The following is a 13,486-nucleotide window of genomic DNA, read 5'->3' on the forward strand; positions in this document are numbered from 1 at the left end:
ACCAGCCAGGGAGCCTTCCAGATTGATCGGACCAAAACTGACAGCTTCACATGGCTGTTCATCTTGCCCGGCCGCCCCGTGACATGGTTACCCTTGACACAGATGCAGCAACAGTAGCACTTGACAGTGTTTTTCTGCCTGATTTAGTGGCTTCATCCGCATGGCTTGGTGGACTACGGGTGCCCACACCAGCTCTCTCACCGGGCCGGCCCGTGCCCACATGTACCAGCTGGCGGAGGGCTCCCTCCAGCGTGGGGCTGCCTGCGCTGCTCACAGTCTGCAACGCCCTCCGTGAGGGAAGTCAGCCTTCAATTTACACAGGGGCCCTGCCTTTGAAATTCAGGTTTCTTTTTCTTTTGGATACAAAGGAAGAAGCTTGCGCTTGGCAATTGCCTAAACTTAGCAATTAAGTTCTGCCAGGAGAATTTATAGAAACTTTGGGAATTTATAGAACCAAAATGGAGGGGGTGGGCAGAGGGGAGATCTGAGAAGCCATCTGGTTCCTCTGTAGGACCTTGTAGGACGAGGGATGTGTCTGAGGTCACACAGCCAGAGGGACCTGGCCTGGGCCTGGAGCCCGCCTTTTCTGTGAAGAGTCAGTGTTCTTCTGCCACTGAGCTGAGGCCTGGCACGCCTTTGCTTCAAGATGGACCCTCACCTGACGAAGACTCCAGCCCCTTGATGCTGAGTTCCTGAGTCACAGTGAGGGAAGACTGGCCCCATACTGGCCATTCTTCCCATCGAGCTGTGTGGCTGGTAAGACAAGGATTGGGGGTGGAGTGCTGTTCCCCCTCGCCCCCCCCCAATTTTCCCAAGAGAAAACAGCCTCCTTCTAGAGGATAGGCCTGATTCTCCTCTCCCTACCCAGCTTGGAAACTACTAGAACTGGGTGCCTAAGGATGTGCTCTGGGCTTGTTTCCTGGCACGTTCTGGACAATGATACTGGGAGCAGTCTTTCCACCTGACTGATATACACTGGTATTATTTCCATCTTACAGATGAGGAAACTGAGGCTCAGGGTAGTTAGGGAACCTGCCTGAGGTCACAGTGCTGAAAAAGGACCTTGTGCCTGTCTGACTCCAAAGCCTGCGCCCTTCGCCACCCACCCCCCGCCACACACACACAGAGTTTCACTTCAAGGCTGTGCCCTGTGGTCCTGCAGGAGAAGATACAAGAGTCCAAGCAAGACCTCATCCTCCGCTTCTTGCTGCAGAGCTGAACTCCTGGACTTGGTCCCGGGGCAGGGGTGTCTGGGAGTTGGGGGTCCTTCACCATTCAGGTGCACAAGCGCAGACCCTGAACACAGTGGCGGAGCCCCCAGCCTGGCCCAGGCCCCAGCAGGCACTCTGAGCCTGGAGAACCTCCTTCCTCTTCTTGGGCGTTTGTCACCAGGGGAACCATTTGGTCTCAGAACCGGTAGGGCAGAGCGACAGGAAGGTGAACGGAAGACAGAGGGCTGGGCAAGAAGCAGTGTGGGGGGGACACCCACAGCGCTGGAAAAGCTGGACCTAATTTGGCAGTGAGCTATTTCAGGACTGTGCCCTGGGGACCTCAGACCAGAGATCCTGGGGGAGGGGGGTCTGGTTGTGCAAATGCTCTGAAGCCACATCTCAGGAAGCTGTCAGCTGCTCCAGGACTGACAAGGGAGAGGGAGGAGAGGAAGCCAGACTTCTCGCACTTGTGCTGGGAGACAGGAGCTTGCTGTCCGGGACAGAGAGGGTCTGTGGGTGTTGGTATAGTGACATGTTCATGATGTATTTGGAGGAGCATGCTGGATTGCAAATGCTCCCTCTCCATGATAGTCGGTTGTCGTAAGTATAAAATCATCCCTATTTCACAGAGGAGGAAACTGAGGCCAGGACTGGGGTTGAGGAAGTAGGGGTCAGAATATCCAGAAGGGGCTGAAGTGAGGGGCTAGGGGCAGGCCTGGGGGAGGCAGAGGCTCTGTGGGTGCATGGAGCCTGGAGGAGGGTCCCCCTGAGGTCTCCCAGAGCAGGGAGGCCAGGGCTGCGCTTGTGCTCAAGGGCACAAGGTGAGGACCTCCATCCATCACCCCACACACCTCTGCAGGCTTTGCGGGCTCCACGCCAGGCAGTGTGCCCAGAGGAGAAAAGCAGCTCTCTTCCTACGCGCTCTCTGGCCCTTGCACACACCTTTATTTAGTCCATGCCGCCTCGGCCACGAGGGTCTGCCTCCTCCCTCCCCTTCATCTGTAAGGCCTAATCAACTGCAGCCACCATTCACTTTGCTTCAAGGCACACGATGCTAATATAAGCTAACCTTTCCTGAGTACCTACTGTGTGCCAGGCCCTGCTGTCAGGGCTTGTACTTACTCAGTCATGTAGTCCTCAGACAACGCATTGGGGCAGGTCTCTATTATTATCTTCCCAGCATCACCACCCACCATGGGGCTCCCATCGTTACACTTTCCTGAGAATAAAGTACACTGTCTACTGAAGAGTCTGCTCTCCTTGCCTGCGGCCCTCGGGGACGCGGACAGGGTCTTACCCACCACTGCACGAGCCGAATGGGGGAATGCAGGAGGCTGCTTCCACCACCCCGGCTCTGGCTGTTGAGGGAATCAAGAAGCATGAAAAGAAGCGTGTTCTGCCTCTTTCATCCCCTCCTCCATAAAGGCGCCTGTTCGGGGCAGGGGCTGTGTCTGGCCTGTTCACGGCATATGCAGCGCCTCGCCCAGCAGTGGCCTGAGGAGGCGCACACCTGTGATGGCCGGTGTCACTCCTAAACTGAGCACGGCTTGGCCCTGAGCACGGTGATGTGGGGAACACGCAGGCCGTCTAGGCTTCCCGTGTGGCTGCAGAGGTGGGAGACACCACCAAGTAGGTGCCAGCGACAGCTGGGGCTGCAGCCCCGAGGAGGGAGCAACCATTTCAGATGAGGAAACCTAAGCGGACTCTAATGAGGGGAGGCATCGAGGAACATTTCAAAAATCGGAATCGCTCCTCTTTCTTTCCCATCCTGAAAACTGCTATTCCTTTGAGTCGGTGGGAGGAGGGCCAGGAAGAGATACTGGCACTGCCACCCTGGGCCGAGGTACCAGTGGCTTGGTCTAGGGCTTGCTATGGCAGGGCTTACCCAGGGATGCCTGCCCCAAACCCGGAGCCTGGGCCTGCTCCGGCCTTACAGCCCAGGGAGTGGGCTGGCCTGCTGCACTGAGTCCTGCAGAGCTGGAGTCAGACCTGTAAGAGACCTTGCGATGCAAGCAGGCCACCTTCTCATCCCAAGGATGTGGTCTCTGCCCAAGCCTGAGCGCCCGACAGCTTGGTACCCAACCCTGCCACCCTGCGCGCCGTCTGCCAGAGCGTGAATGCTCAGTAAGTATCTGTGAAATGACTAACTGACCAAATGAATGAAGAAAAACGAGGCCCCATGGTGACTGGGTGATTTGAGGCAGCTTGGTGAGATGGAAAGAGAACTGAGCAGTGATTCAGAAAACGCGAAGTTCTCATCCTGGGTCTGCCACATCACCTCTTGCGTAAGTCTCTTTCCTATTTGGGCCAGATGGGGCCTGTTTTGCCCCATCTGCAAAATGGAGCAGCAAAATGGGACATTCCTCATTGGAGGAGTGTCCAGCTCTATTGATCTGGGCAGGCAAAGGGACAAGCGGGGCTGGTCCTGGGCTGGTACAGCTGCAGAGCCTTCTCCTGGCCCAGGTTTGTCACCGCTCCCAGCCTCCGTCAGATCTGACCACAACCACTGAGGTTCCCCCAGGGAACTCAGGCCAGAGAGCATCCTTGTTTTTGTCAGTTTCAGAATTAGTGCAAACCACAGGGTGAAGAGCACCGCGCCGTGGAGACGGCACCAAAATAGTACCAGGATTAGAAAAGAAGATCGTGTGCTGAGCTCCACTGTGTGACTTAAATGTCAAGATTTCTTTTATCGGAGGAGATCCAATGACATTCTGGAAATGAAGTAACATGTGATCCGGCCTCCCCAAGCAGCTGCCATTCCCTCGAGGGGGGACAGCTCTAACGCAGCCCCTGGGTGGGACAGGAGAGCAGTGGGCAGCAATTCCAGCCCCTGCCCATCTTTAGTCCTGCTTAGGTCAGTGGCTCTGGGCAGCCAGTTAAGTGCCTTGAGAAATGCAGGTAAAACCTTACCCTTTCCTCACTAGATGGCTGTGAGGGTTAGTCATCAGGAGTTTAGCAATAGTAATAATTTGAAACAAATAATTAACAGAACAAGAGCTAACATGAGAACTTTCTATGTGTCAGTCACTATCTTAAGCACTTTACATGCATTAACTCATCTAAACTTACAGTCGATGAATGAGGAAGGTATTAGGATTATGCCCATTTTACAGACAAAAACACTGAGGGTTGTGGAAGTTAAATAATTTACCCAGGGTCTTAAAGCTGGTGGTAGAACTGGGAACTGAATGCAATATCCCGTACTTCTTGGTAAGGCATTGTACTCGATGAGTAAGATCTAAATTTTGTCCTTCAAGGAGTTTACAATTAATTTAGTGAAATATGCATATGCACAAATGGTGAAAAAAATGAGTATTTTCAACTGAACAAAACCTCACAGTTCAAGGCATTAGTTCTTCGCTACTGTCTTATTAGCTCACAGTATATTTTATACAGGCAAGTATATACATGCATACATCGCACACAAACACACAGAGATATATATGTATCTGTGTGTGTGTGTGTGTGTGTGTGTAAATTCATTGACATGGGAAGGGATTGCTCACAGATTTTCTAAGTGAACCTCCTAATCCTGTAATTGTCTACAGTCCCTGCCGCTTTCTCCCAGTGTCTGAGTTTAGACAGTTCCAGACAATTTTCTCTGCTTTTGTGATGCAGATGCAACCCAGGCTGGGGAAGGGGGACCAGGCAAGACTCCCCTTTAAAAGGGTAAGACAATTTCCATGCTAATGAGCTGGAGGGTGAGGAGGAAGGGAGGGAAAAAAGGAGTTACAGAAGGAGGGAGGTGGAGATAGAGAAAGGGAGGGAGCTAGGAGAGGGGAACAAGCGAGAGGTGGACGGAGGGGAAGAAAGAAACGAAGGATCAGATGAAGAGAGGAAGGGAGGCAGAGGGAGAGAGGGACCCCCTTATAAGCAGAGAGGAGAGACAGGAAGGCGGCAGGAGAAGGTGGGAGACAGAGAAGGAGGAAGAGGGCAAGAGACGGAGGGTCTTGCAGACCCGGGGCAGACAGAGGGTCTCTGGAGCAGCTCAGGAGAGTGGGGCTGGGCTGGGGGAGGACAGACAGACTTTGTGAGAAGAGCAGTGGGAGTTATCCTTTGGGTCTCTTTTCATATTTTTAGAGGGACTTAGGAAAAAAATATGGGATTCTTTTCATGATTTGTTTTGCCTGATTGTCAGGTGCCTGCTGAGATGGGGCTGTGCTCCGGGCCTGAACTACATGGATTATAGTTTCGTTAGGGTTACATGTCTGTACGATACATGTATACACTTTGTACTGCATGACCTCGGACAAGTCTCTTAGTGTCTCTGTGCCTTATTTTGTTCACTTGTAAAATGAGGATAACAATAGCACCCACTGCACAGTGAATGGTTAGGATTAAATAATTTAATTCATAGGAATAGTTTAAAACAGATCCTGGAAATAAAAACTGGAAACTTCAGTTCTGAGCGCATCTACTGGCGGATCACTCCCACCCAGGACAAAGCACTGGGTTGAAACCGGACTCACCGCATTTGGCCCAGCCCAGCCCGTCTCCTGACTTTCTGCCTGAGGTTTCACCCTGTTCTCCGTCAGCCAGGCTGGTGACACTAGCATCCCGGTCTCCTGATCCTTATCCTTTTGCCCCAGTAGCCAATTAGTCACCAGTCTCCCTTCTTTTGTCACCATGCCACTTTGCAGCTGCTCTCTGTTTCCAACGCCCACTGAGACCCTCACACCTCATGGGGGTCAATGACTGTAGCTTCCCAGCCTGCCAACCCTCCCCCTAACCCTCCCCCCAAATCCATCTTGCACTGCACGTGCCTTCACCATAATTTCCTACAGCTCACTTTCTTTCATCCTATCCCTCCCCAGCTCACAATTTGTCAATGGCTGCTCACTGCCAACGGGACAAACTCTTTGGCATACTTTCCAAGGCCCGCCCAGTCTGGACCTAACTGTATCTTCTAACTTTCTCCCACCTCGCCCATATCTTAAGCCTGTGTTCTGGCCACTGGCCGTCAATCAAATCTCCTTTAGTCACCACCAACCCACGGCCTTCACTCATGTTCTTCCCTGTTCAAGTCCCTTCCCTCACTCACAGCTGCACCTGCCAGGCCATTTCTCTGCTTTGAGGTCAGTTCCCACTTCACTTCCTCTGAGAAGCGTTCCCTGGCCACCTTGTGGAGTGGCTGAGCTCATTCAGTCCGTGAGCCTATCTTCCCATGAAGACGACCGACTCCTTAAAGGCCCACCTCACACACCTTCGAGTCTTTACACAGGGCTCAGCACACAGCCTACACATAGTAGGTACTCAGTCAACATCTATTCACGCAGTAATGAAATCACAGGTACTTTTCTTTCTGTCTCTGAAAATTGGGAATGTTGGAGACCTATTATGTGGTGGGCGCTGTGCTGGTTGTCGGGGGTGAGGTGAATGACACAAGCCTTGAGCAGAGAAGGACCCTGAATTATAAAGGAGCTCTTATTCTAGGCGCCACTGGTGGGCGGCATGAGTTCCAGAGCGCCCTGGAAACGTATGCGAGATTTCCTAGATGTGGGCATGTATGCGCTGTTCTGGAGAAACGGCTCGTGGCTGTCATTAGCGGCTCACCCTAATGTGAGCTGACCACCCTAATGTACAAGGGTCACTGTTCTAAAGAAAGAGTGACACAAACGACCAGTCTTCACACTAGTGCAGGAGACATATGCTCAGTGGTGAGAAAGCACTAAGCTGTCAGGGGGAAGGAAGAGGGAAGGCTTCTCGGAAGACATGGGGGCTGAGCTGGTCCTGACTGAACGGGAGGAGTTGCAGGAGGGAGAGAAGAGAAGGGCGTTAAAGGCAGGGGGGTGGCCTGAGCCAAAGCCTGGGGGCACAGCATGCTGGTGCCTTTGGGGAGGGGTCTGTGGTTTGGTGGCTGGGCACGGAGTGTGGACACCCCGGGCTGATGTAAGGGGTCCCTGCTGTGAGCCCCACACGGAGGCTCTTTCAGGCTTGGGCTCATGGACATCATGTGGCCTCAGGTGAATCTGCAGCACAGAGTTCAAGGGAGAAACTAGTCCGTCCTCTCTCCACTGGGGGGCCAGGGCAGGTGGTGAGCAGCTGCCAGGACAAGTCAGGGACATCTGTTCTAAGGAGGTACAGCAAGGAAGCTTCTAGATGCTTTTCTGCATGGAGAGTGCAAAGTTGGCTGGCTCAAGCAGGCGCCGGGTGTGGGTGTGGGTGTGTCTTCCTCCAGATACCCCATGATGGGTGGGGGAGGATGGCAGAGGTGGAGATGCCACGAGAGGGAAGGAAATCTTTTCTTTAGAGACCAAGACACCAAGCTGGGTCTGCTTGGCATGGGTGGTTCTCCCAACATCCAAACAGCATGGTGGTAAATACAAATACTCTTGGAAACTCTCGCAAGCTGTGTGTGCGCGTGCACACGTGTATGTGTGTGTGTGTGTGTGTGTGTGTGTGTGTGTTGGAGGTGTGCTGTGGACACATGAGTCTTTGCACTGTGTCTGTCATCTGGTTAACTGAGATTCAGGCATCATGCTCTTTCTTTGGCTAAAAGGGAGACAGAGAGACCAAAGGCCTGTGGCCTGTCCCATTTTTGAAGATCAGACCAGGCATTTCCTGCTCTGGGCTTTAATGCCTGAGTTAATTAAAATGAGTTCGTACACGTAAAGTGCTTAGCACTGCCTGGCAGCTTGTAGGTGCTCAGTAAATGACAGGTGTTTGCGTACCACTGTGGCCGTTATAGTAAAATGAATGAAGCTATAACCATCTTGGCTACTCTGATGGTGTGAGTAGGTCCTTGCTGACTGCCTTCTCCGGGCACCACTCCCCGTGTCTGTACTCCTTAGCCCCAGCAGCCAGCCAATGCCTGGTTCACTGTAAGCCCGCAGTGGATGCTTAATGGAAACAAGGCTGAAATAACTAGCACGGCCTCTTTCCACAGGCCTGGCTCTATGACCCCAACCAAAGCCTGTGCCCCTGGGGAAGAGTATGTTCTCTGCAGAAACAGCTTCTGGTCTCAGCCCTCGCCCTCCTGCCCTCGCCCTGCTTCCCCGTTGGACAACTCTGTCACCCAATTCCCGTCCCTGGAGGAGCCAATGCCTGAGCTGGGCTAACTCTGTCCCATGGAATTGGAAATCTGTGCACAAAATATTGAATTTTACACTTAAAGTTATGTGTCCCAGATGATGTAACAGACCGGGAGAAGGTGAGGATAGATTTCCTCTTTGAGGGAGGTGATTCTTAGCAAAGACAGGATATGTGTATAACACACAACTGAATCACACAGTAGTTAGAGGTCAACGCTCTCCATCCAGAGGCTCCAATGTGGGGCCCAAGCATTCAGAGGCCTCCACCTGCTCCCCTGCTCCCCTGCTCCAGGTCACAGGCAAGGACTGCTGGGATTCAGAATCCCACGAGGGGACCAAGAGCCACTTCTGGATAGAGTTTCCTGAGGCTGTTTTCCCTCCCTCCCTTCAATTTAGCTTTGCCAGTGTAGCTGTATTATAAAGTTCAATCTTACAGTTAACGCAAATGTTTGCAAATAAGAGGCTTTTATATACTTATTCCATCCACTACTTATCAGATGCCCAGAAACTCAAGTGAGAAAGTCCGTGCTGTAAGATGTCCACTTCCTACAGCAAGGGGAACCCCTTCGGTCCTCAGACTCACCACGAGAGGCAGAAAACACATTCCTCAGTGTAGAGGAAAAAGTCAATTCACATGGCTGCCCCCACCCCCACCTAAGGAGCGGGTGGTAGTCCGGTAGGGCTGTTATGCTTAAAAAACATTTTTCCTGTTCAAGTTAATTGCACAAGGGCAAGTGCTTGGACAGTGTTGTGGGAGTCCCAATTTAGAACAGTCACCAACCCTTTCTTATCTGCACAATATGCCCTGGAATTGTGTGGCTGTTGTCTTTGTTGGCGGCTTTGCTGGGAGGTCTGCCCAGCAGCCAAGGGCCTGTTAGCACCTGCCAGGTGGACTGGTGCACTGGCTTAGGACGGTGGCTAGCTTTCTCTCTCACACACAGCACAGTCTCTTCCTGTCCCTGTCCGGCAGCCCGGCATTCTAAAAAGGATGCAGTGGGGTAACGGAGAGAGGCCCTCTCCTTGTTGTGCCTCTGGGCTCAGCCACCTACCTTTCTCTCCTTGTCACCATATTCAATGCCCAAAGTGTCCATGGCCCGGACGATGGCTGCCAGGGACTGGATAGTGTTGCTGTAGACAACGGGCTTGTACTGTTTCACATCTTCTCCAGAGAAGCCATCTTCATGGATAATCCTAGAGGAAAACCACACACACCACATCTGATGAGTGCCCTGTCGTCACTCAGCCCCAAGAGCACTGGGCATGTGAAGCCCCTGGGCCAACTTCCTGGTTTAGTTGGCTGAGGGCTAGGTCCAATTTGGATGCTGAGTAACTGAGCTGCTGCATTAATACCATAAAATATAAAGGACAAATCTACCACCATTATTGAAAATGTATCTGAAAAATAGAATAGTGGAAAAAAGAAATGCAGCCGTTTTACATTCTCTCTATATATGTGAAAGAAACATCAGTCAACAAGATGTTGCTAATACTTGAAAGCACTTAGAACAGGAGAGACACACACTAAGCATTCAATAAATGTTAGTTATTAATAACTTTAAATTAAACTCAGGATCTTAAATATCTACTCAGGAGTACACTCTTGAAGGCCCCTACAAGAAGCCTGCAAAGGAACAACACATTTTCTTTCAGAGAAAACTCACAGTGCTTTTAATGACGGTAAGAGGACCACTCAGAAGTAACCATCTTCATCTTTGACAATAGAACAGTCAACAGGACAAGTTTACCTGATCTTCCATCCATGGCTGGGATTTGACCATTGTGTCACCCTCATTCTAGTGGCTCTGAACAGTGACACAGAGGCCATGAAGGTGACCTAACAGTTCTCAGAGGCCACGTGTTCCCTGCCTTCTTGTTTTCAGGTCCCTCTGAGATCAGGGGTAAGGCGAGACATGCCCTAATGTCCCTTCTCCCTGAAAATGGTGGCTACTCAATAAATGCTCACTGCTGACAAGGTTCCAGAGAGGAGAAGAAGCTAGAAAGAGGGGATAAACCTAAACTTTGTATGAAAACTCTTACAGGAGAAGTAACTAAGAAAGCAAATGAACATCAAGAACAACATGCAACACTGCTCATCCCTTCATAAGCTGCGTAAACTCCTCTGTGGCCCCATTTTCCAGTCTGAGATTGAACACCACGGGTAATGTGCACACACCTCAGTATAAGAGCCGAGCTGAGACTCCTCTCCCACCTCGTCACAGCCTCTTTCCAGTCCTTCATTACAGGAGAAAATTGCTAACAATTTTTTAAAAACTGCTCTATGGAGATACAAGTCACATATCGTCCAATCCGCCCATTCAACGTTTTTTAGTGTATTCAAAATGTTAGGTAATGATTGGTCCCTGAAATCTAATTTTAAAACATCTTTGTCCCCCCAAAAGAAACTGTGTACCCACAGCAGTCACTCCCCATCCTGGAACCCAGCAGTCGGCAACCGCTAATCTGCATTTCATTGTCATAAATTTGCCTATTCTGAACACTTCACGTAAATGGAATCATGCAAGATGTGGTCTGTTGCGGCGAGTTTCTTTCACGTAGCGTACTGTTTTCAAGATTCACCCATGTCATATCATGGAGCAGGACTTCATTTATTTTTATTGGCTATACCACATCTCATTTATCCACCCATCAGTTGATGGACACTAATGATTCCTGTTGCAAAATTCGACTTGGTGCTGGGTTGTGGGTCTTTATCCTGAGTTTCTCACAGAAACAGATCATAGTGACCCTCTTGACTTTTCATTGACTTTTATTAGCCCTGAGTCCATTTTTGTACAAGACTTTTGAGGGAGTATAACCCAGTCTGGATCATTGGTGCACAGCCACAGAGAGATCTCCAAGGAACTTGCTAGCTCCCACTGTAAACAATGAGAAAACTGGACAAAATACATGAAACAAGCGTCTTCAGACATTGGAGAGTGGGCAGTGCAGGACTGTGACCCCAGAGAGAAGGGAAACGAACGTGGTGAGTCCTTGGACTGCCCTGGCTTTCTGCCTGGAGGAGTTTACCAGACCCCAGTGCCGAGGGAGAACCCAAGGAGAGCACAGTGGTCTTACTGAGCTGATGAGACAAAGATCAGAGTTCAGGAAGACTTGAGGGGCAGAGTAGCACAGAGAGAAAACTACAGAGAGAGAGAGAGAGAGAGAGAGAGAGAGAGGGCTCTGAACAGGTCCCGTTGAGTCTTTGGCTGAATAGGGTGAGACTTCACAAGCTTGGCAAGGAACAAGTATCAGGCAGCGTGTTAAGTTGAAACTTCCCAAAGCTTACTCGACGCTGGGAGATGTTCAAGTTCTGACCAGCCAGAGTGCGTTACACGCACCATCTCATTTAATACTCAAAAAAATTCTAGGAGATAAAAACTATGTTCCCTTTTTCAGATGAGGAAACAGGTTCAGAGAGGTTAAGCCACATACCCAAGGTCACACAGTTGGGTAAGTGTCATAATGGCATTCGAGGCCCTGCTTGTGACCACCAGGCCGATGCTGAGAGGCAGGGCTGCCTTTTCTGCTCTGGGTCCCTGTGTCCAGGTTCCCAGGGAGACCAGAGTGAGCATCAGAACACATCCTACAATATCAGCCCAAAGAGTGTGGGGCAAAGAAAGGAGGTGCCTGGTTGGAGAGGCAGACACAAGTCTGGTCTCTTGTGACAGCCCAGGTCTGAGTCCTGGATTGCGAGAGCAGGAGTGGGGCTGCATGGGACCCCTTAGCTATAATCAGTGGCATCTCACACTGCAGTAACCCCAGGCAAACTAATCTTCATCTACATGGTTGAGAGACAGTGCAAAATCAAGTCCTGGAGACATCACTTGAGCCACTGGATCCAGCCATACCTGCAGCCAACTCTGTCTCTATACTTTTGAGGGACATGAGCCAAATAATTCCTTCTTATCTTTGCATAGCTCTCTGTCACTTATCACCAAGAGTCACATTTTGCACCTTGATGACAACAACATTCAGAGGTCATTTCCTAGTAGACTTATTACTTTTTCTGTCTTTATCACCAGACTGTCAGCTCTTAGAGGTCGGATACCACATTTCAGCTCCCCCTCTCCATACGACCCAGCACAGGGCTGGCTCTGGACAGTACTCAGAGAAAGTGGGACATAACCACATGAGCCAGGGGTACACAGATGCACGCCTCGCCCTTCTTCATGGGGTGGGATCCACCCGGTTTCTTATGTCCGCAGTGCCAGGAAGCAAAGGGAGACCAAGCTCAATGCTGCCTGGGTGCCCACCCCACACTCAGGGGCTCTGAGAGGTGCTCCCTGCCACCAAACCAGAAGAAACTCTGCAGCCCTGAGTGCTCGCTTGGGACAGGAGCCAGCAGCTGGATTCTGGACACCTGGCAACGCAGTGAGGGAGGAGGTCTCAAGTAGAAATGGGGAGACAGGGCAGGTGGCACGAAGCCCACCTGGCGGGTCTGAGCTTTCTGGGAATAGGCAGCAGAGGAGGGACCCCTGCCTCCCCACCCTCAGCTCCTCTCTTTGATGCCTGGGGGACCCTGCAGGAGGCCCAGATTGGGGCTCTCTGCTTCCCCCTCAGTGCAGGACTGCACTCAGCTGCAGTGAGACTCCCCAGGCACAGTGGCCTTATATGGTCACAGAAGCACACTTGGGAGCTGGAAGGGACCTTGGAGGATCCTCTGGCCCTGCAGCCATTCTTCTCTGAATCACAGAAGCCTCTGATTGTGACAAATGCACCCCCACACAGAGTTCTGCCCTCAGCTTCGGGACGGTCATGAACCCACAGACCCTCAGTTACCGGAACCCATGATTTTCCCTCTCCATCTCTGGGCTGGGTTAAGTGACCCTCCTCTGCTTCCCGTTTGCAGCACCCTTTCCCGTGTCCTGGGCCTTTCTCCATCCTCTGCCAAATCCCTCTAGGATCCAGATTTAAGAGGGAGTGTCTGGGGCCAGACTCGAGCTGGGTGACTGGGCACTTCCCTGAAGTGTTTGTGCTTCAGCGTCCTGCGCTGTTCCCTGGGGCTGGGCCTCGTAATACTAACTGTGCTCACTGGGCCATGGGCAGGAGCGAAAAGAATTAACTCACAGAAGGAAGAGTGTGTGGAACAACACTCACCCAGTTTAGTTGTTATTGGTATATTTGGTGAGTGGGGCGGGGGGTAGGGGAAGTGGGTTGGTTGTGTGTCCTGTGTCGGCCCTCTTGAGGAGAGGAAGTCACCCAGGTCCATGGGGCAGGAAGGCTGGGGAGCCGTGGGAGGGAGCA

The 13,486-nt window shown here is 51.5% G+C and overlaps 1 protein-coding gene across 2 annotated transcripts in view; it reads right to left on the bottom strand.

Moving 5' to 3' along the window:
- The window catches only part of GNAO1 (G protein subunit alpha o1), a 142,742-nt gene that overhangs the window by 56,924 nt on the left and 72,332 nt on the right, over positions 1 to 13,486 (bottom strand). For both annotated transcript variants that reach the window (XM_074314863.2, XM_074314864.2), the window contains exon 3: positions 9,292 to 9,433. In XM_074314863.2, the coding sequence (XP_074170964.1) occupies positions 9,292 to 9,433 (142 nt within the window). The remainder of the gene's footprint in view (positions 1 to 9,291; positions 9,434 to 13,486) is intronic.

This window comes from Rhinolophus sinicus, chromosome 8, assembly GCF_057876585.1.
Source record: "Rhinolophus sinicus isolate RSI-liver-muscle chromosome 8, RSI-T2T, whole genome shotgun sequence".
Classification (NCBI taxonomy): domain Eukaryota; kingdom Metazoa; phylum Chordata; class Mammalia; order Chiroptera; family Rhinolophidae; genus Rhinolophus; species Rhinolophus sinicus.